General features: G+C 45.8%; 1 protein-coding gene across 1 annotated transcript in view; it reads left to right on the forward strand.

Annotated features, from left to right (window-relative positions):
* The first annotated feature begins 12,733 nt into the window (after window positions 1-12,733).
* The window catches only part of JAG1 (jagged canonical Notch ligand 1), a 35,031-nt gene continuing 24,543 nt past the window's right edge, over window positions 12,734-23,221 (forward strand). Inside the window, exons 1-2 of the mRNA XM_066316528.1 lie at window positions 12,734-13,469; window positions 14,336-14,641. Coding sequence (XP_066172625.1) covers window positions 13,398-13,469; window positions 14,336-14,641 — 378 coding nt within the window. The 5' untranslated portion in view covers window positions 12,734-13,397. The remainder of the gene's footprint in view (window positions 13,470-14,335; window positions 14,642-23,221) is intronic.

Genomic DNA, 23,221 nt, shown 5'->3' on the forward strand with positions numbered 1-23,221 from the left:
CCCTTTCATCAAGGCCTTTTCAACTTTCTGCTACCAATGAACTTCCTTCCAAAATTGGGAAAGCCAAAAGCATTTCTTCCTCTGGTGGCCAGAATCACCCTGTTAGCCACTGGATGCAGAGTTCTGATCAAATTTCAGATCTGCTGTGCATGTATCTACCAAGAACGAAGCAGGTCACACATGGGAATTTATTCTGTATTTGGAAGGCATCTCCTTGGGAATAAATTTGACCAAGCTAACTTGGGCTTGGGATAATCCTCTTTCAACAAAAACATCCCACATGTTTTGTTACCTGTCACAAAAAATGCAGTCACAAATACAAAGACTGCATTTGAGTAGAATAACAGAAGTCACTGAATGAAGATACTCCTTTTGGAATGCCAGCTCCATTTTGCCAGATCGGATCTGATAGCTTTGCATTTTGTCACTTGACGTGGATAGGTTTAAACAACCTAAAACCAACCCATACGCAAACTTCTGGCCAGCAACAAATCTTCCCAATCCCTTGCCATCGGTGACTGCAGAGCACTCACAGCACCACAGGCACTCTTTCTCAGGGAAACATCATGCTTAGAATCACAGCACAGTGAACTGTCAAGTCTTATTTCCCTTCTTAATGGGTTAGCAAACGGGCTGGTGGTTTTTTACAAGCATCTAACTTGTGAATTGATAGTGTTTACCTTTGCTATTATTTTTAAGGAAGCCTACTCTGGCCACAGTACAAACATCCCTTTTGCTGCAGGCTGTCCCTTTGTCTGGCAGTCCTAGGCTTGGAGCCTTTTGACTGGTCCAGTGCTCATGCAGAGATGAGCTTCCCCGGATACAGAGTTCAAACTTTCACTGCTCTCCATTCAGGCTAAAAGTGGCCACTTTAAAAAACAGTTCAAAGAACGGCCAAACAATTCCGGAGTCCTGGAGAAATAAACCATTGCTAGAGGAAATCTCTGTCTGGTGCAAACAAGCCTCAATTGGTACAGTGGGAAAACAATGCTTTCCACCCTTCCCTGAGCTATCCCAGTGAGAGTCTTCGGAAGAGCAGCATTCCTCCAGTCCGCTGCCCTCTCCACAAGGAGCAGGCATCATTTGTGCACCGCCCAGGGGAAAATGGGAGGGTGAAATGTGTCCCCAGTGACCTGCACAGGATGGGTGCAGTGGGGCCTGCCCTTCCTGATGAACGGCTGCCACACAAAGCAGAGAGAAAAGGGGCTGTCTACCTAAAGGAAAAAAAAAAAAAAAAAAAAAAAAGGAAAATGAGAAGGAAATTAAATCTTTCCAACTACCAGGCAGTATCAATCCAGCTTGTGTCCTGTCCTTGAATCTGTAGAGCCCTGGGAACCCATTCTGCTCCAGCAATATGGCCCAGGGTGCTTTCAAAATGCGTGTGGCTGCAGAAGAAAGAGAGGGGGGATGAGAGGTAAGAGACACATTCTCTGTGTAGAGGAATGCAGCTCATGAAGAAATGCTGCCTTTCCACTTGCTGGCCTAGATGAAATAAATGACCTCCTGCACAAGGAAAGAGCTGTTTTCTACCAAAGGTGAGGTAGGTGCCACACTTCAGCTGGAGAGGCAAATGGAAGCACTGGCAACACAAAAGTGAAATGGAGATGTCTGAAGGATCCACAGGAGGGAACACAGCTATCCCCAAAATCCCAGCTCCTCTTGGCTGTTGGACAAAAAACCCTTCTCCCTTCTGCAAAGTCCTTCCTCTTGTATGGAGAATTCTGTGAAACAAAACCCTGAGGAGTTCAGGAACTACATGCCCATCACTTCATGAGGATGCATCCAAGAAAGGACTGGACAAGTCATTCAGCTGAAGAATGACTTCATTGCAACAATTACCAAATCCCTATCAATTCTGCTTTTAAAATTGGTTATTGCAGCAACACAGTCACTTACACATAAGTGAAACATGGAGCTTAAAACTATTTAGCAATCTTATTTTTTCTATTAAAAACAGCTCTGAAGGAGATTTGTACCCTCATACATAAAATCCTAAACAAATACATCGCAATGTAAAGAGCTAATTGTAGATCCATTCAGAATTGTTCTGTTCTGCAAGTATGAAAAGCTAAACTACCTAAATATTGTAAGTTTAGCCATGGAGGATGACCCGATGATATGCTGTAAGAGCATTATGGGTGAGCTGTGGAACAAACATGTTTTGCCACAGAGTTTGGCGGAGGGAGGCTCAGGGAAAACTAGAGAGAGAAGGAAAGTAAGAGATAAGACAGGGTGGTGAAAGGCAAAAGTTGGTATCAGTGAGATCTGCTGCTCAGTGTGCCCCTTATTTGTTACTTTGCAAATACAATGGAGATGCAAAAACAGGCTGGAAAATTCCTTTGAGGAGAAAAATCTATACCCTTATACACCCCTCTCCAGTATCTTCTTTAGCAATCTTGCCTTTGGTTTCAGTGTAATATGAACAGACCTATCTACTTACAAAAGCTCCCCTCTTCCCACCAGCCTTGTTTGTTATTTTATGTGTTTCTGCATCATTTGCAAAGTTTGCTTTGATCTACATTCCTCCTGGATGTGCGGTTTCCTTTTCGGCTACCAAAAGGAAAACTGTTTGGTTTGAGAATTTTGAAGCTTATTTTGAACCTCTACTGGCCCAAAATACCTATTTTTAATCCAAATGAACACAACTCAGTGCTTTCAGCTCCTCAGCACTGGTTGCCTTCCTTTCAGGAAAAATCTCTTTGAAGAAAACGTGACCATTTCATACTTTATTAAAATGTCCAAACTCTAATCCCAGATGGCATAAAAGAGAGCATTCTGTTTGCTACAGCTGGATTTGAATATTGACACTCATACATAATTTGATCCTTGAATTGCTTTCATTTTAGCATCATCCTGAAATGTTCAATATTTTGTGTCACATCTGATAACCACTAACATATACCATGCTGCTCTAAAACATCATCAGAGAATGTAATTAGGAATTCTCTTAATATTTATCATAGACTCACTCTGTCTTCTACCACTGGCAGAATTCCTGCAGCCTCCAAGGGTTGACTGGCCTTTGGTGCAATTGCAAAGTGACTGTAAATCCTTCTGCATGGAATATGTGATGTTGAATGTAAAGTCTGTGCCATTTTAATCCTTCCTCCTTCTCTAACAAGCATCACAATGTAACTGCACTAGGAATAGTCCATAGACAAAACACAGTTCCTAAATAACAGGTAAACAATCTTCAAATGAGAAGAGAAGCCAGGACACATCCTTGGATTGACTCTTTGACTAGGAAACAGGATATATTCTTCAAGGACCTTGCAGGGATGGTCCCAGAGGACAATTAGAGATTAGATCTTCTCTTCTTTGGGGTTAGGCCACAGGAGTTAACTTGGGAAACAACTCACATAAACAAAGTGCTAGCAAGAGGAAGGGCACTGTCAGATTCTGCTTCTGCATCTTTACTAGACACGGGCCTTCACGTCAAGCTCCACATTAAGAACTTGGCTTCAAATGGTAACAGAGCATTAATTGACATCACCAGTACTAGAAAGGAGCAACCCCCTGAGGTTCTGGAGATTAATTAACTATTTTGAGAAGATTCTTAATAAGATAGCCTAGAATTAGACTATCCTGATCCAAAAGTAAGTAAGTAAAATGTGCTTAGTATCACTCAGCGGATACTGAGCTCCTTGCAGAAGAGCAAGTGCAAAACCTTGGAGACTCAAGCTCTTTTCACCTGCAGCCTGGTCTATTACAGGCAGTCAAAGGCAGAATTGCTCTCTATGAATAATTTTTTGTTTTAAGAAAAAATTGGTGAGGGAAATTTGTGTTCGAATGTCTATGTGCACATGAGCAGTGGGGGGAAGGGTTCCTACTTTGCAAGAAGAAAAAGATTCCTCATAAAAACACAGCCATGCCCATTTTATCAGAGTAAATATTAAGAAAACTGTTACCAGGGAAAAGTAACTGAAATATCTGAGAATAATTTCCCTTTTTCATTCAAATATATATATACACATATATATATGAGGAGAATAAAAGCATATATATGGCACAATGTACCTGTCCACTGTTACATATGAATTATGAAGTCTAAATAAAAAGTCTATAAAAATTACGAAGAAGCTTTGCTGGAAGAGAAGACACATACATGGGACTTGTAAACTGTTCCCTGTTCAATCTGAAATTAAGCAAATGGAAGCTGTTTCCTGCTAGGTGTAAGTGGATGAGGCTATTGCTGATTGTCGTGGGGTTTTCTGCACACACCCTCTTGAAACACATTTCTCTGTATCTCTAAGATATTAGACTTTAATAATAAGGATACATTAAACACAGTGATAGTGTTCCCTGTAGTTCTTTCTGCAAAGCCAAATTCCCCATTTAGGAAAGTGAGAAGATTAAAAGACCACAGAAGAAAATTATCATTTGAACCCAAAAAGCAATTTCAATGGACAGTCCAGGAAAACACATGGTTTCTTTTCTTTTTTCCAAAAAGTATCTAGAAACATATCCAAATTGTAAACTTCAAATAAATAAGCTAAAGGCAGGAAACACCCTGCATCCCAGCTGGCAATGCACTACAGAAGCAGCACATCAGGGTTACCCCAAAGCAGAGCCCCCAGAGCAGAGCCTGCCTCAGCTGTGCTGCCTGCCATCTTCTGCATTGTCAGGACCACAGCTTGCATCATTAAAACTTGAAACTGATCCACTTCAGTGATTAGGCTGATCCAAGGACACGGACAGAAGAGCAGGATTTAATGGGCAGGCAGGCAGGAAAAGTCTTTTAACACTTTAGAAAACATTGACTTGGTGGAAGGAATTGGCTAGCTCAAGGGATTAGTAATGAGATACTGAGCCCCTTAGCTCTAGGTCACCACACTGAATCTGGCCCATGTCACTAGAAATCAAAAGCTGTTGCTGTTCAGTGGCCTTCGGGAACCAGTTGGTGGTCCCACCCCAGACACCTCTGGCAAAATATCAGTAGCAACACTAACGATAACAGTTGGCAGCACTTACAGGAAAGGTTTAGGGCTGGCACAGTACAGGAAAAGTCTGAGTAGAGAAAGATGTCCCTGCAAATACACCAGGCTGTGACTCAAGAAAAATGAGAAAGCAAGCTCCTTCATCTACTACAGATTTCCAGTGTGACTTGGGGCATGAAATTGAGGATCCTGTTCAAAAAAACTTTATTTCCTCACTGCAATGGTCTTCACAAGACATTTAAGACCTAAACATCTCTGAAGCTCAGCCCCTCGCCTTTAAAATAGGAGTAATTATCTTAAAGTTCTTCTGAAGGGCAATCCTGAGTAAAGGGGAGATACAAAAGCTAAACAAGAAACCAAGACAGGGGAGCATACCCTTTCCAAGTAAAATCAGCTCCCGTGCCTCCAAAGCAAGGCATTTGCTGAGTATGCTCCCATTCACAAAGCTCTGTGCTTCAGGTGCTTTTTAAAAAAAGGAAAAAAATGAAACTCCCCTTACAGCAAAGAGTACCCTCAGAAAACCCCAAATTTCCAGTGCTGCCAGCAGAGCCACATCAAAGAATCCAGCTGCTCCCAGCTTTTATCCCACCAAGGATGAAATTCTAATGTGTTGTGCAGGAGGTCAAATAGATTATCATAATAGCCCCTCTGGCCTTAAAAACTATGAAATTGGAGAGTGAATCACAAGACATCAGTCACCATTGAAGGCAGGATGGTAGGCGGCAGAGCTCAGTGACAGGGTGTGATAAGGTAGAGTAAATCCAATGTTCTTAGGCCCTGTGAAGCTGGGAAACTGACATTTTGCCTTCTTTGTTGCCCCTTTGGGACATGGAGAGAGATGCAGGTTATTATAATAATAAGCCCAGTCCGCTGTCAATGCAGCCTAAGAGTATTGCCTCTTACGGGAGTGAGTGCGTGAAGGATTGAGAAACACTAGTTATTTTCAAACTGGATTAAGTCTTTCAAAAGCTAATAGGTTTCCAATGAGCTGTGGTGTTGCTGCTGCAGCTGCTCTAATTTGAGAATAAAAGAATGCAGGCTTTGTGCCTAGGGACCTGTTATTGATCCGAGCAAGAAGGATGGGAAGGAAGGGGGTAGAGGAGGGTTATCCTCCTTTCAGCTGGGGCAGGGGCGTTCTTTTCAAAGTCACATTATCTGCTAGTAACAACAAAACCTAACCCCATGACATGCTGATCTATACAGGATTGCACTTGTTGAGAACTAAAAGCATCAGAGAAAAAAAAAACCACTGGCAACCTCGGGCAGCAAACTTCATTGAGGGCCCACGAGACTCAACAGATGGGTCTCGAGACTCCCTCATTAGGAAACGTGCCTGTCCCTTTGCATCTGCTGCCCCACTCCATGCCACGCACTCATTAGCATCGCAGGCTCACAGATTCCTTAGCACGTGCTTCCAATAAATATTGGAGAGAAAGGAGGGGACGGAAGCCACAACTCGGAGCAGAAAGATGAGGGGTCACCAACTAGGCTGGGAAATCCTTACACACACACACACACTGCCCTGCAGCCCCAGAATGGGGAGGACAATAAAAGGCAGCCAACCACAAATGTGCAGTTAAAGGGACAGGTGTGGAATTGCTTCCATTCAAGTTGTGGCAGATCCTCATTCGTTCCTCTCTGCCACAGTAAATAGAAATCATCATTATATGTAGGAAAAACCCCAACAATTCAGGGCAACACAGATTGTGGATCTGTAAGAGTCTGTGGCCCCTTTCAGACAGAAAACAGTAGCACACTGGGTAATGCCATTACCTTCAAAGAAATTAATTGGTTTCATGGGTCCAATTCTACAGCCAAGCTCTTTTTCTTTCAGGTCTTCACCAAGCTGTCCTGCTGCCACAGTGCCACAAATCAGGGATGTTCTTCACCACACCCGGAGCGGTCCAAGATTCAGGGCAGTGATCAGAATCAATTGAAGAGAAAATCATCTCCCACGTGTTTGAAAATGTTGTGAGACAAAATAGCTGTCAGCGAGGCAGGAATGGAAAACCTTCCAGGTACTGTGGAAAGAGCAAAGACAAACCTTTAACCAGAGAGGCAGGGTGACAGGGAGCTGCATCTTGCTCAGACTCCCAGGAATAAGTCCCTTTATTATTCTCTCTGATGCCCCTAGATTATTCTTATTCTAGTCCTTCTCATTTGATTGATTTTCCACTATACTGCCGAAAGCTGCAGGCATTTTGACCACAGCTAACTCCAGAGTGGGACTGGAAGAGCCTCAAGCGATGAACTGTAGGAATTCATACAAATCTTGTCCAAAAACCAGAGTTTTCAACACCAAAACTCCCAAATCAGTGCAGACTCAGATTGTTCCAAATGCTGCTGGCTCTAACACCCAGTCCTGTCAGATCTCTTGCTGCATGATCAGTGACAGAAAAGCCCTCAATTCACATCTCCAGGTAGTAGCACTGTTGTGACATGCAGAATGGTCAAGAGGCTTTTTTCACTCTTGTGTGAGGATGAACATAGAGAAAGACTTTTTTTTCCCTCTGCTTTAGGGCCTTGTCTTTATCTGTATAACCAAGGACACCAGCCACCTGCTGTGTCCTGTGCTTCATCTAAAAACATTTAGCTGATGCAAAAAGGTTCCTTCCCCCAGGGAGTCAGCAGTGCCAAGGGACCAGGAAAAAACAGGCCACTGTGCACATCCCTAACTCCCTGAAGAGTTTCCTCTGTGGATCAGCAGCATTGCTCCCATGCGCTGAACTTTTTGGCCCAACTCATTTTTTGTTTCTTGATTTACGCACATCTCTGTTTTGGGCTGAATTTGGATTTTAGAAATCTTAAAGTCTTTAAAAGTTTCTTCAGGCCAAATGAAGAAACTCCCTTTACACCCCCCACACAGGAATAGGTAAAGTCAAGGCCCAGAATATTAGATCAGCCAGGGAATGATGGCAGGCAAAGGCAAGAAGTCATTTACTGTACACTCAAATTTAAATCTGCTAATCACAGCTCTCTTCTTTTTAGACATTTCTTTAACTAAATGACACCCCTGTGTACTTCGTGCTTCTACCCTCAGGATAATTTGTGATTGAGAACACATTGAACACACACTTTCACATGCAATTAACAATGAAAACAATCTGCAGGAGAAGAGAAGTTCAGGCATTTTGATACTATCAGAACAAGAAAATGAAACTTGGTCTGAGCACTTCCTCAACAAAACTGGCTCAAAGAAGCACCTTTGCAGAAAGCTGTGAGGAAAACACTACTAGAAACTTGGAGATCACTTAAAGGCACCCATTGTTCTTTGGAAATGAGGCTCAGCCTAGGTTTTAGGGCAGCCTCTTCGACAAGAATAGCCAAGGTTGCTGCTTATCAAACGAAAGTGTCATCTTGTCTGTGACAGATGTGCCAGCACTGCTCAGTGTCACAGTCTTTGCACCTACTGGAAGCTACTCCACCTTGATAAGCCGTACCCCTACCCAGATCTAAAACCGGAGTCTCAGCTCTTCCCTGCTTTTAGAAAGCAGGGATTTGAGATCAGATCACTGCTGCACAGGAATCCCACCCCTGGGGAGGATAAGTGAAGGACAAAGCAGTTGGATTCACAGGTCAGTGTGGAGGCATCCCATCCTTGAAGGGTTAACAGAGAAACAAGCAGAGAGCAGGTTTTATGTGCATATAAGTAAGGGAAACTGAAGGAGAAAGAGCACTATTCTCTGGAACAGAGTAAGGTCTCAATTTTAAGCTGTGACAGAAAGCAATAATGTTATGGATTCACTTAATTACAGCTGGATAAAACATAAAGGCTCTACAATAGACATAATTTTTGGTACTACAGCTTTAACTCTTTCAGGGATTTTACTGGTTCTCACTGCAGTAATTTCTGAGTACCCCAGATTTTTATTTTTTTTTTTAATTGTTCTCAGAATATCCTCTGAAACAGATTTAGTGCCTCACTTTCATTCTGGGGAATGAAACATTTCTAACATACAAAAAAATTAAAGTGGGAATTTCAAAGTGACAAAATGCACATTCACAATAAACACAGCACAGCTTTGAAATTTTAGTTCTCTTAAGCAACACATTCCAGGGAAAGGGGAAAGTAAAGGCTTGTGGCAGCAAACTGAATTTGGGGCTCTGGTTACCAGAGCATCTTCTCCAAAATCTTTTGTCACATTTGGAAAGCTTGCCTGAAGACACAGCTTTAAGAAATTGCCTGACTGGGAAGAAGTGAAGCTTTCATGGAAGTAAGAATGGACTCTTCAGGGCTGGGTAAACTGTGCTCTTTCTCCTAACCTCTGCCACTTGCTCAACTTTCTCATCAGTGGCAGTTTTCTCTCCTGCTCCCTTTGTGAAATAGTCTAACGCTGGGTGTGGCTTCCCCACAAAACGCTTCCTAATTAGTTTCTAAACATTAAATGATTATGGAAGCGCAATTCCCATTCCACTCAGGTGATGAAAAGCTTTACAGCAGTTCAGTCTCACTTTGTAATTAGAGAAATTAGCTTTCTAAGTTTAGATCACTCAACTGTGCAAATGGGTTCATCTGCTGGAACGTGTTGCTCCGAAATGTGTGTCAGCCAAGCAGTCCCTATCTCTGCTCCACGACACTCGCCCAAGTGGGCAGGTCACTTCCAGAACAGCAAGAGGAAAATGAAGTGTTGTGGGTGTATTATAGGAAAGGCCTTATCTGAAAGCTCACTCATCCGTGATTGACTGTGGCGATATGTCCTTCTCCTTGCAACAGGGAAGCTTAACTCCCAGATAAAGGATTATCCGAGGGGATGAAATTTCACTCTTCCACTCAGTTTGTCCAGGCTTATATCTAAAACTGCAGCAAATTTATTTTATTGGGTAATTTCGAGGAGCAAAACTACTTTTACAAAAATCTGGAGGAACAAAGGGCTCCTTTAGCCTCTTCGTTTGCTGTGAAAAGAGGTCACTGAGCTTTATGAATTCTTTATGACCACAGATTCCACATGTTGACAGATTCTTTTCTGGTAGTCCTTTAGCTGGTTTATTGAAGGCTGATGCAGCATCAACCCCCTACGATTATGCAACTGTCTTGATCTGCATTACAGTAGTAAACAAAAGTTTAGTCACAGACTTGAAAATGAGATGCATCAGGTCCCTAAATGAAGAACTTTTCCAGGGGCGCCATTCCAAGCTTACCTTCAGGTATCACAAATCTAAGGAAATCCTGTGGGATTGTTCGCAGCCATGGCTCAATGAGTCACTGAGCTTTAAAAGGAAATTACAACTTTCCTCACACAAAGAACTGACTTCACGACACCTGACCCTCGTAAGCCAGACACTCCCTCCAAGGGCTGTGATCCTCGTCCCACCGAAGTCCTGGGCAATCTCCCAGTGGCCTCAATGAACAGCTCTATATTAGGGAGCTGATTCAGGCCCAAAGCAAAGCACTGCCTGTAATGCTGGACTTTGGCAAACTCGATGTCTGTAACGGCTTCTAATGTGGATGTGATCTAATTACGTCGGAATAGGAAGATTAGCAGGAAGTAACTTTACGCAATGTAAAAAAGCCCAGTGCCAGACGCTGAAAAGTTCTTCACCAGCCACAGAGGAAGACGCGCTGGCTCCACACCTCGTGAGACGTGCAGGCAGAGCCTTGCAGCGGGGATTTTATGTGCACCAGTCCCAGGCTGCTCCAAGCAACTGCAGTTCAGGCCCCTGTGCACACGAAGCAGTTTGCACGATGCTGTGTTCATAGTGAAAGGAGCATCTTGAAAAGATGCTCAAGCTGGTTTTCAGTGCTGCTGTGCAGTGGCTGAAGAGCTGGCCTTGACAGCCCAGAGGAAAAAAAGTAAGGCATGGGACTTGAAGGGAGAAATTCCAGACTAAATAAGTTAAGGGGGATTTTACTGCTGAGTACTGTGAGATCAAAACTACCTTCAGGGCTGCAAGGGAGGTTTGCAATGGGCTTTTGCACATGATTCATGCTCTGCCTTGCTTTACCTATCACTAATACTCTCCATCTCAAGACACTGGGAGACTTAATTCATTAATGCTTGCAAAGCATTTTAAGTTGTTGAACGAGTAATTCTGTTTGAGGGCAGCTACACTGCTGAGTCACAAACACTGTGGGAAAGAGAACTCTGAATTTCCTAAGCACTGGAGTCAAACAGGTGGAGTAACCTTTTACAGAAAGGCGAACTCCAGACCTGCCCTAGAGGTATGGAGCATACCAGCAGCAGCAGGGTATTTAAAGGCCCAGAGGAGCAGATGTGTGGCACTTGGGAATGAGTAACATTTAACCAGCCTGTGGAAGCTAACCAACATCCACTAGGAAAAAAAAAGAAGAGAGGCACTGGTATCACCAAACTGCAGCCATGTCGCAGATTAAACACCATGATGGTTTACCAGCCTTTGAAAAGTTAATGAATCCAATGAGGTCCTACCAACGCTGCTGGAACCTGGGGGCTGAGTGAGGCTGGAAGGAGGATTCAGCAACTGTGCACCTCACAGGTGTGCCAAAATCACCGTGCGTAATCTGTCGTGAACTCACAGATGGGAACAGGATCTGCAGGAGTCTGGTGGAGCTCTGAGCACAGTTCTAAGGTGAGGGGCACAAACACCACCAGCTTTCCAGCCTGGGGCACTCCAGAACGGGACAGACCTCACCACAGCCAAGAACAGGCACGCACTTTTCTTTTGCCGTAGGAAATGAAAACAAAGGATATAAAATTAGGTCAGAAATCTTGTTTTCCTCTGTACCACTGACTCTGGTGTATAAAACAGACATTCACACATCTACTGTGCTAGATGAGGGTGGAATAGATGGAGACATAAGAATAGCTGTTCTGGGTCAGACCAAACGTCATGTAGGCCAAGTTCCTGTCGCCAGCGCCTCAGGAAGAAAGGGACAGTGATGCAGCGAGTTCCCAGCACAGTCACCCAACTTCTAGACCCGCAGCCCAGGGACTTCCCAAACCAAAGACAAAGTTGGGGTGGGGGTTTTTTGGGTTTTCTTTTTTTTGTTCAATGCCCTTTGATGTGTGGCTCTTCCTCTGGGAACCAGTCTGAACTCTTTTTGCTACTGTGCAAACTTTTGGGCTTCTCAACAATCTGTGGCGGGGCGTCCCTTAAGCAATCACCTGGTTGTGTGGACGTGGACATCGCTCCTGAAAGGATGTGCGGCAGAGCAAACCCAGCACCCACTTGAAGACTGGGATGAGGCTCTGCAGCGCGGGGACAGGGTCCGCGATGGTGTCGGCACTCTGCCAGCGCCGTGACACCGGGACTGAGGGATCTTTCCTCCCGCTTGAAGCGCGGGAGGCCCTCGGCGGCACGACCTGGCGTTGAGGCGGGAACAAGGAGCGGCACGGTGGCGCCTGCCGCCCCCGCTGCCCCCGGCACAGCCGCCGAGAGCTCCCCGAGAGCGCGGCCCGGCCGCCCGTCCCCTCAGGGCGCTCCCGGCAGCGCCCCCAGCGCGGCCCGCCTCAGGCACCGCGGGGCGGCCACGGCGGGCGGCGGCCGCCGGCCAGCGGCAGGGGAAAGCTTTCACACCGCAAACAGCGTCCCTCGAAAGGCTTCGCTCTTCCTTCCACCAGCGCCCAGGAGGCGAGGAGGAACAGGCGAGGCGGAGCAGGAGCCGCGCGTCCCCTCAGCGAGCGGCGGGGCGGGAAAAGCCCCGAGCCTGGAGCGGCGCTGAGGGAGCCGCCTCAGCACGGCCCCTCCCGCTCCAGGTAGCGCTGGAAGCACCTGCGGAGGCACGAACCGAGGCACAGACCCTCGGGGCGGCCGGGACGCGCCGCCTCCCTGAGGCGGAGGAGCCGGCGACCCGCAGCTCACTCCATCCCGGCCGCCGCCTCCTCCCGCCGGTACCTGCCTTCCCCTGCCCGTGCCATTCCCCTCCTCTGCTCCCTCCTCCTGCTGTCCCCCTCATGCATATGGATGGGCGCATGCGCCTGCCGCCCTGGGCTAGATGAAGCGGAGCGGCGGCGGCGCTCCCAGACGGGCGGGCGGCTGCGGGGCGGTGCGTGTGCTGCATGTGCGTGTGTGTGAGTGTGTGAGTGAGTGTGTGTGCGTGTCTCGGGGGGGCCGGGGGCTCTGCCGCAAGGAATAAAAGGACTGGGATAATAATCGCCATAATAAAACAAAAACAAAAAAAAAAAAAAAAGGAGAGAGAGAAAAGAAAAGAAAAAGAAAAGAGGGGAGGCGAGAGAATAAGGCGGATAAAAGGAGGCCGGGCTGCTTTGCATTGAAGAGCGGGGCGCTATTGAAAGCGCTTGAAAAGCGGCGTTGTCCGGCGCGGGTGCGCCGCGGTATATTAGAGCGGGGCGGCGGCGAGAGCAGCGGCAGCAGCAGCAGCGACAGCGGCGGCGCCTCCTCCTCCTCCTTCTTCTTCTCCTCCTCCTCCTCCTCCTCCTCCTCCTCCCTCCTGGCCCTCCCCGTCCCGTCCCGAGCCGGAGCGAGCGGCGGCGGCGGCCCTGCAGGCGGGCGGGCGGGCAGCGCGGCGGCGGCGGCGGCGGCATGCGTGCGCCCCGGCGGGCAGCCGCGGCGGCGTGCTCCATCCTCACCCTGCTCCTGGCGCTGCGGGCCGAGGTACGTACCTGGTACGCCGCTTCGGCGTTCCGGCGCTCCTCTGGACAGCTTGCGGGACGTGGGTTCGGGAGATCCCGGACGGGCGCTTCTGCGCGGCTCCTCCGGCCGGAGCGGAGCCGCTGCCCTAACTTCTTATGGAGATGGCAAACGCGGGAGTGCCCCTTGCAGCAAGGCTTAATTCCCGGGGACAAAAAATGCGGTTACTGCAAACCGCTTTTATTTTCCCCCTGATATCACTTTTTTTCCCCCTTTTTATTTTTATTTTTTTTTTTAATAAACTCAGTGGCAGCGCTGCTGGGGTGATTAATGAGCGGGCTCTGAGTCTCAGCTGGGCAGCTCCAGCCTTTCCCGGCCCCGCTGCAGCCCGGAGCAGGCAGAGGGGTGGCTGGCTGCCTCCCCAGGCAGCACCTTATCAGCCGCATCGTTTCGCTGGGTTTGCCCCTCACCTATGCACTCTCGGTTTGGTTCAGTTTTATTTCCTGACCATTTGGAAGCCTTCCTCACGCTGTTCTTTGGGAGCTGGCACTTCAGGTTGTTTCTTGGCATCAGTGGCGTTATTTTGTTGGGCTGATTTATGAGCCCTTCTCATGAATGTCTGATAGGGAAAAGCTTGGAGTGGTTGGCTTTCGGTTTTTGGGGTTTTTTTAATATTATGCATGTGCTTCTTGAAAGCACACTCAAAATTACTTTTTTCCTGTCTTCAGAGTTGTAAACTGTGTTCGGGGAGAAAAGTTAGGTAACTGTCTGTCTCTTGTTTCTTTCTCTTTTTAATTTTTTTTATTTTTGTTTCTTTGTTTTGTTGTTTTGGTTTTTTTTTTTTTTTTTTTTTTTTTTTTCTCCCTTCGGTTCTTTCTTGGGATTAACAGGTGACTTTAGCGTCGGGACAGTTCGAGCTGGAGATCTTATCCATGCAAAATGTGAATGGTGAACTGCAAAATGGAAATTGCTGCGATGGCACCCGAAACCCAGGAGATAAAAAATGCACCAGAGACGAGTGTGACACCTATTTTAAAGTTTGTCTGAAGGAGTATCAATCGCGGGTCACTGCTGGCGGTCCTTGCAGCTTCGGATCCAAATCCACCCCTGTCATCGGAGGGAATACCTTCAATTTAAAGTACAGCCGGAATAATGAAAAGAACCGGATCGTTATCCCTTTCAGCTTCGCCTGGCCGGTGAGTTGCCTGAGCTGCTGCGGCTCTGGGTGTGTTGGATGGTGCTTGAGATGTCCTTAGTGAGTGGAACTCTAACTTCTTGTGCCAGGGGAAGAGGGATCAAGATTTGGGAGGGAGCAGGCATCTTGGCAAGAGCGCCGGGAATCCGCAGCACAGAAATGAGTAAAATGTAGTGGTGTTTTTGTTTTTGTTCCCTGGGGCTCACAATGCATAGCCTGTTAAATTTGAAAGTCAGATGTGCAGCGAGGGGGATCTAAATGGGGCAGGGAAGCAAACCCAGTATCTCTGCACTTTACAGCATGAATAAGTCTCTTGAGACTTAGAAGGTCAGAAGTTCTTTTTTTTTTTTTTTTCTTAACCAGTGAAGTCTTGGGCTTAAGCCAGAAGAGCAGTGGGTTAGGGGCTGCAGAGGGATCCCGTGTGAAAAGTGTGTGTCATAGCTGGCCTCCTTCCCCGGAGCGTGTTTGGGAAGGCTTCCTGCTTCTCCCAAGGGGACAGCTCACTGCACTGCTCGGTGTGGATGGGAGCTGCTGTTGCTGCTCTTGGTGAAGTAGTTGCCAGCTTCCCTGGGAAGCTGGCTGTGTTTGGAGGTGCTTGTGGCCTCCAGGAGCTAAGGACTGAGAAAAGCCTGGCTTTAGCTTTTGGTGCACTTCACTCACTCCTCCCCACAGCGCACCTTTTCCTGGCTACCTGCCTCCGTGGTCCAGAGACTGGCTTCCCTCTAGCTGAGTGCAAAACTCGGTGGCTCAAGGAGGTGGGGCTTTTTGCCAGGCACTTTTCCAGCGTTGTCCACTCTAGCAAATACTGGTCAGCCCTGTAGAGCAGAGAGATGGAGGATGAGTGACCCTTTCCTTCATCAGAGATCCTGCTTTGTTTTGGTTGTGGAAAAAATACTCAGACATCACTGGTGCATGTTTCTTCTGGGCTGCTCAGGAGGGTTGAAGCTTTGATGGTCAGCTCTGCAGAGGAGCCCTCAGCTCCCTGCACAGAAAGTGAGGAGCATCTTTCCAAAATGGCCATCCCGCAGGACAGACCCACAGGGCGGGCTCCAGAGCCACTGGACCTGTGGAAGAGTGCAGTGGCCTCGGATGGCAGGAGGTGCCCGGTTTTTGTGCCCAGCAATGCTGCATGCAGACGGGCAGAAGCTGGGGGTGACTGATCTGGGGGGCTCCTGTCTGGCTTTCGAGGTGCCTCTCCAGGATGCCGTGGTACAAACGCTGAAAGCTCCCACATTTCTGCTCCTAAAACTTGTATTTTGAGATCACCTAGGAAACAAAACTGTACCCCCCCTCCCACCCCTTCTCCAAAGGCGCTGAGCAGACGGTTTCCTACCGACTGCCTTGGGGTATGTTGATGCTCAGCAGTTTTGTAAATCCAGTCATCCTAACCTAGATGCCTAAGGTCATTTTTGGGAGGGGAGGAGGGCCCTGAATGTGCATGCAGGGGAGGGGTGAATCTCATTTCCTATCCTGTGCCATTATCGCTGCTGGCGAGGTGGAAGCATGCCTAGACTCTCCAAAGCTCGGCCCTTCATAGTCAGATAAGGACTGGTTGCTGGGAGGGCCTGGGCTTCTTCTAGGGGGAGGAAAGCCCGCCCCAGAAACATTCCTGCAGCAGTTGTGGTGTAGACACCCACTTTGTAGTCCTGCCGCCAAGTGCTGCAGGCAGCCATGTGTTCTTCAAGTGTCCTGTGCTGCCTCCTACCTGCCTCCTCTGTCAGCTGGGACTTCGGGAATATCGAGGGCTGAAGAGGCACAAGGGAGAAATTAAGTCTCCGCATTTAAGGAGATAGTATTACTAAGTACAATAGCAGAGTTAACAAAAGTATTCTCTGTTGGAAGTACAAGTCTGTCCTTTATTTCTTTTCTTTCTCTCTTTTTTTTTTTTTTTTCCCTAACATGAAATGAGATAAAACTGTTATCAAATATGCCATCAAAGGGATAAAGGGCTTTGTAAAAATCTGAGGTATTTGAAGCTCTGCCAATGGCTGTAGTGCTTGTGTTGCAGATTTTGACTTTTGTCAGGGAAGTCAGGTACATCAAGGATTTCTTTTAACTAGCTCCCAGTAATCTGAGTGCCTTGAATCTATATGTATGCATGTAAAAATGGTGTGAAAACTAAACATGTTCCTTCTAACAACCTCTCTCTTCATGGGGTTGGGAAGTCTGTGTGTGGAGGGGTGGTTTTGGGGGGTGGGGACCCTGGGAGAAGTCTCTTAAGCTTGCCTGCATCTTAGTAAAAGAAATGCTTCTATTGTCCTGCTGAATCTCATTCAGCACTGGAATCCTGGAGCAGCAGCAGCAAAACTCCAGTGCAGCCTTTGAAATGGGTAAAACTCAACAACTTGAGACACTTGGTTCATAAGCCTGGAATTTTGGAATAATCTCTTGCATTTTCCCAGGCAGAAATGCACTTTTTGAGACTGTGATGATAATCTGTGTGCAATTATCGAGCCTGCTTCCCAGCTTTAGCTTCCACAGGACACAGCTTTTATGCTAGCCATTGTGACTTCCAAATGGCATTTGAACAAAAGAATATCTAATGTGGCAAAGCTCTTATTTGTACTGAAATTGTGTACACAAATCATTTCAGGCATTTTCAAAGCTCTGCGGATAAAGTAGTAAACTTAATTTAGTCAGCTCTAATCTGATGCTGAAGTTTCAGTACTTAAAAAACTCTTTAGGTGGCTGAATACTGTTGACTTCAGTAAGAGCTTGAGATTAGCATTGCATTTACTTATGTGGCTGATCATGAGAGGTATCTTTGAATGCATTCAGCTGAAAATTATAGTCGAGGTAATAAGAGCTAGACCAAAATGTTCATCATATTGCACCTGAAAATTGATGCCCTTCTCTGAACTGTTCTACTCTCTGAGGGAGGCTTTACTTGGATGTTCCAGCTTGAGTCAGTAACCTTCAAAAGTCTTGTTGCCTTGACTACTTCGAAAAAAAAAAAAAAATTAAAAAGAAAAAGCCTCTTCCCATGTCAAACTGCCCCCTTATGCCATTTGTGAAAAATAGTTGTACTGCATTAGAGGCCTTTATTCATCATGCAGGAGAGGAAGGAGAGAGAATGGGGCGCTTTAAAAGTATTGTTAGTGGGAGCTTGCAGTTGTAATGTAGATTTGAAGTGTCAGAGTCTTATTAATAACTTATGGGGCTTGCTCTTGTCAGTTTTGATACGTACCCCTGTGAGTAATGGGTGTGGAGACGGTGGGCCATAAATTAATTTAAGTGATGGGAGGTTTGAGTAAGTTGCTAGGAAACAGGGCAGCAAACCAGCATAAAGGAACTGGAGTGGATCAGAAAGCTGCCCCCGCAGTAGCTGGTAATTCTTCAATGCATTGAAACAATAGTGATGATGATTAAAAAAAATTAAATGCACCTAGGCTTGCTTCTTACATTCATCTGAGACTTGACTGACTTTCTTGACAGGCAAGCTTGGCTTTATGAAGCCATATAAAAAAGTATGGAACAAAAGCATTTCCATGTTCCACTTGTCAAAGTCTGTCTGAACAAGTTTTGTTCCAAGGCAGACACATGCTCTTCTCTCACATGAATCAAACCTCTAGCCTTTCTTAAAGAGCCCCAAAGTGTGATGTGTGCTGCACCTTGAGGGAGCTGAGCATCAATTAACTAAGCAAAACTTAACACCAAACTTTGCTTTTATGTGAAGAAAGATCTTTTGGGGGTTTGGCGAGACTGAGTAAGAAGGTCAAACTTGGCAATTCCTTTGGTATGCATAGCTCCAATTTCAAACAGCTTGTTTATCCCGAAATTATGCTCCTTGTAATTATTTAATATTGGAGCCAATTGCACCAACACACCAGGAAACTACTGAGGTGGAAAAAAACCCTCCAGCATCTCAGCGAGTTTAGCATAAAAAACAATTAAAAAGAGTTTTGAACATCTTATTTCAACCTTAAAAATAGTCAGCCTAAAAAAATAAAATAGTCAGTCTAGCCCCTTTTTCCTGACAAATCTTAGTGGTCATGATTCCTGAAGTTGTGAAATACGTTTGCTGGATTGTTTTCTGTGGCTAGAGAGACATAGTAAAAGAGCTTTAGTGGTTTTTACTTTTTTCCCTTTCTCTTGATACAAGAGATGTCTGAAATACTAATCAGCAGCTGATATTAAAGTAATAGCCTTTTGAATCTGAGAAAAAATATCACTTCATTATATTCCTTTTTTTTATTATTTTAAAGCCAGTATGTCACAGCCATCAGACTAAAATTTGGCTTTTGATTTTGTTTCTTCTCTCCCTCCAGTTAACTTCTTGAAAACTTCTAGAAGCAAATGCTAGATATTGTTCAAGCTTTTCTTGAACAATGCATGATAAGTCATCTTGGAGCATGGGCAGATCAGAAGAAATTTTTCTAATAACAAAATGCATATTAATCAAATCCATACTCTGTCATTTATTGTTGAATTAATAATATAAGAATAAATCTTAGCACTCAAAGTGTAATGTTTTGCCTAGGATTACTATTCAAAACAGAACTTGGAGTATTAAGTGACATCTGAAGCATAATTAGCATCACAAGGCTGGTTTTTTCCCAGGACTGGAGAGAAGTGATGCAGCCATTCAGAGGTTTTCGACTTCTTACATGTTTAAAGGGTTTTTTTTATGTTCCAGGCAGTTCAGAACTTCATCTTCATGGTATATCCATTTGACTATATTAACATAATATGTCTAAAAATAAATCCTCATCTTGCCTGCTCCTAGAATTTTTGTTCTTGTTAAGATAAAGGCCTGCTCCAGTTTAACTTCAGTGGCAGCTGGATTTGGCCTGGCAATCACAGGAATAAGTGAAGCTTATTCCTAAACTTTCTCAGGCTACACACATCCAGCACTGTCAGCTTGTTTATGCAGCTGGAAGTCAGCATGGCTGAAAATGAATTGCATAAAATTGATGCTTTATGCTTAAAGTTGTAGTTCACTCAGGGAAACATTGCTTCCTGGTGGGCTAGAGGCTGGAGAAGTCAACTGGTTCTGAAGCTGGTGAACTTGGGTCTGAGCTGTTTATTCCAACTTCACTCCTAATGGGGTTGTGATGCCCTGAAAAGCCAAAGCCTTAAGCTACAGTTCTTAAAAGTATTTCTCTGTAGATAAGGAGCAGTTCTGTAGATAACACCAATGGCAGGATTGGGTTTGAAAACTGAAACTAAGCTTGCCTCTGAATTTCTCTTGATGAGCGAAAGTTCTATATGTTAATTGACTCCGTTTTAATAATTTAACTGGTAACCCCTGTGTCTTAACACAGGGAAAGATGTCAAAACTAGAAGCTGTTGCATTTGTTTCTTGTTAGTCTGTGGAGCTCATGGTTCTGTGGTCACTATTCTGCAGCGTAAATTACACTCATTATTCTTGTAGTGTTCAGAAGAAACTGCAGAAAAGTGGATAGAAGTGGTTAAAGTGGTTTGTAAATAGTCAAACATCCAGAGTCCTTTACCAGCTCAACCCAGTTCTTAGGCACTTAGGTAAATAAGTAGAAAGGCTTCTTGTTCAGGCTTGCTCCATGTGAACCTGACTGTTTTGCTTGGCTGGCTACTAGGTATTCTGTCTATTAACCTTGCCACCCTTTTGTAACTGGTGCATTTAATTATCAGTGGGATGCTTTAAACAGGTAGGGGGACTGATAAGGGCAGGTAATCGGCTTGTTGGGGAAGGTTGAAAGCAACCATTGACATTTTGGCCCATCTGCTGCTCTTTGACAAGTGGGGCTCCGTGAGAAAATAACTCCGTGACGAGATAAGGTGCTGATTAAAATGCTGCTGTTGTATGAAGCACCCTGGTAGCTGAGATCACTTAAAATCATTAGTTTAAAAAGAGAGGGGAAAAAAAAAAAAAAAAAAAAAAGGAGCTCCTATACTTTTTTACCTTTTTTTTTTTTTTTTTTTTAAAGAAGGGGAGGAGGGAAGACCCCAAGTCTCCCCGCTGTGCCCAGTACATTGTCCTGTTAATGCATGCTAGTTTTATGATTGGAATACATTGTAGTCCGGCCACCCAGACAGAGGCATTGACTGCTAATATTAACCAAGAACAATAGTGTGGCCATACTGACTGCAGTGAGGATTACAGAACATAATGGGGCCTATCCAAAAATAATGCTAATACAGGACAAGCAACAGGAAGCAGCAGTAGACTCAGCATTGCTCGGCTCCCAGACAAACCATGGACTTACTTCACACAATGGCAACTTCAGCACATTATGTATTCACAGGATACTCATTATTCCAGCAGGCTTGCCAGATCAGAGATCAGCCTGGTTTACTGGATGCTTAAGCGTATGCATAGTTTGGATAGCGGTACTTTTGTGTCCTTCGTCATTTGGCAGGAGAGTGGCCGTCGTCGTGCAGCAAAGGTCTTGACTTCACTACTGCCTTCCCTGTGCCAAGGCAGAATGGGGGGCAAGTCTCTCCTGGAAGCTGATAATATGGTTAAGTTCGTTTTTAGATCTCCTTTCCGTGGCGGTGCAGAGTTTACTGGCACTTAGAGCAACAAAGGAACTCTTCAGGATGAAGCCTAAAGGAGCAGCGTGCTGTGTTTTCGTGTGGGCATATTCTGATGAGGCTCTTGGCTGGGCTGCCTGCTCGGGGTTCAGCCGAGCTCTTGGCCATGGGCTTTGAGGTGTGAGAGTGCCACGGCTTGGGCTGTTTGTGTACACGGGCTTGAGGGAGTAACAGCTTTGTGGGGTGTTGCCTCGTCCTTACGTAGGCTGCCCCAAAGAGGAGCTTCCTGATGATGTTCCATTTCACAAAAGGTTAGGAGGGTTAGGTGGCTTTTCCGGAGTATGCTCACATGTCCTCTGGGCGAGGAACCAGGTGCCTTTAACTCCTTTGAAGGATATTCAGTTGTCGAAGATGACCGACCACGGCACAGTGTTGTGATGCATCTGTGTAGTGTCATTGTGGAGTGACAGGGTACCTAAGGGACAGTCCTGGTGATGTTCAGAGGAAGTGGGTTTGTGGCTTGCTTTAACCTTGCTCAGAGATGCCCTCCTCCTTGGCCTTTGGGCACGCTGAAACGTGCCTCAGTTTCCCCCTCCCATACCTCACATCTGGACCCCTTGGCAGTGAGCAGTGGCCTGCCGTGCCTGTGTCCTCCCCATCGTCCCTGCATGCAGACAGGGGCTGTGTGAGCACCGTTCTCAAGCTGGTCCTCACAGCTGTGCAGAGCGTGACAAGAAGGCTGCTGGGCTTAACCTGCTCTCCTTGTTTGGCAGAGGAGGAGCAGGCGCAGCGCACTGAATGCAAAACTACCCACTTGCATTTGTCTAGTCATGGTTTCACATGCTCAGCAAAGCTCTTGCATGCTTTAACCACAGGCATAGGAGGGAAAGGAGTTTGACGAGTTGCAAGCCCTTTGAAAACTGAGGCAGTGCTTCAGCCAAGGAGCAGGATGTTTTAATCTTGCTCTGGCCCGCTGACTTGCAGAGTGCCTTTAGAAGCTAAAGTACAAAAGCACCTCTTTTGAGTGGATTTCTGGATGAGGGGAGGGAGGGAGGTAATCAAGCAGAGAGCTTTGAACACCTGTTTACCTGCAGCTGCCCGGATTCATTTAAATAACCAGAAAGGAGGTTGCATTGCCCTTTGAGATCCTTAAAAGAGACAATTTCTGATGGGTTTTTGGTCTTTGCAGTCTCTTGAGCTGTACTGTCAATGGATCAAGACACAGTGTCTTATCATTGAGGAAAACAACTCTGGCACACTGATGCTTGCTTTGTTTCTCGAAGTGTGAACGTGACCATTTCCATCCTCTTCTAGCTTAACTAACAGAAGTTTTGCTTAAATTTGGCCATGCTGCCCTTTAATCCCCTGGGCTGATCTGCAAACTTTAAGGACTTGCTGTTCCTTTCAAGCTGCCTTTCCTCTCAAGCCAGAATCCCTGCCTTCTGGTCAAGCTCAGGTTTACAGTGGCTAATTGGGTGTGACTCTGGAAAGTTCACTGCTGCCTTGTTGCCTAGGACATCGCTTTGATGGAATAAGGTGCATGATGTGGAATTCTTGTGTCTGGATATATATATTTATTCAAAGATGGGCAGAGGTCATCTATGGGCATGGGAAAACTTAAACCTCCACACTGTAAGCAGTCATTCCTGAGATATCTGAATCCTTGATCTATAGAGTGGGGATGATATGCACTTCTAAAAAATCTCAACAGTGCAGCTTTGCACAGAACTGCTTTTTTTGCGGGAGGGGGTTGAGTGAATTAGCTAGAGGTATGTGATAGTTAGATTGCTGAAGGGGGTTTGCTACTGGTGTGAGGCTCTAGGTGTCTGTATGGCTTTTGTTTAAAAGTGTCCCACTTTGAACACGAAGTCTTGGGAGTTCTTTGGTCTTTTCCCCAAGCTGAGAGGGACAGAGCCAAGCGATCAAATGTCACTGTTTGTATCATCCCTTTTCAGGACAGGGACTCTTCGTGTAAAATATTCAGACGAGATGAGAGGGGACGGTTGGAAAAGAGGGAATTGCCGGAGTAGGTCTGTTCTCTCTGCAGTTTGTTTCCATGCAGTTCAGCTGAAGCATGTCTTCTCTTTTAAACAAACTCCTGTGTGGTAGTGGAAAGTGGTCACACAAG

This window comes from Sylvia atricapilla, chromosome 3, assembly GCF_009819655.1.
Source record: "Sylvia atricapilla isolate bSylAtr1 chromosome 3, bSylAtr1.pri, whole genome shotgun sequence".
Lineage (NCBI taxonomy): Eukaryota > Metazoa > Chordata > Aves > Passeriformes > Sylviidae > Sylvia > Sylvia atricapilla.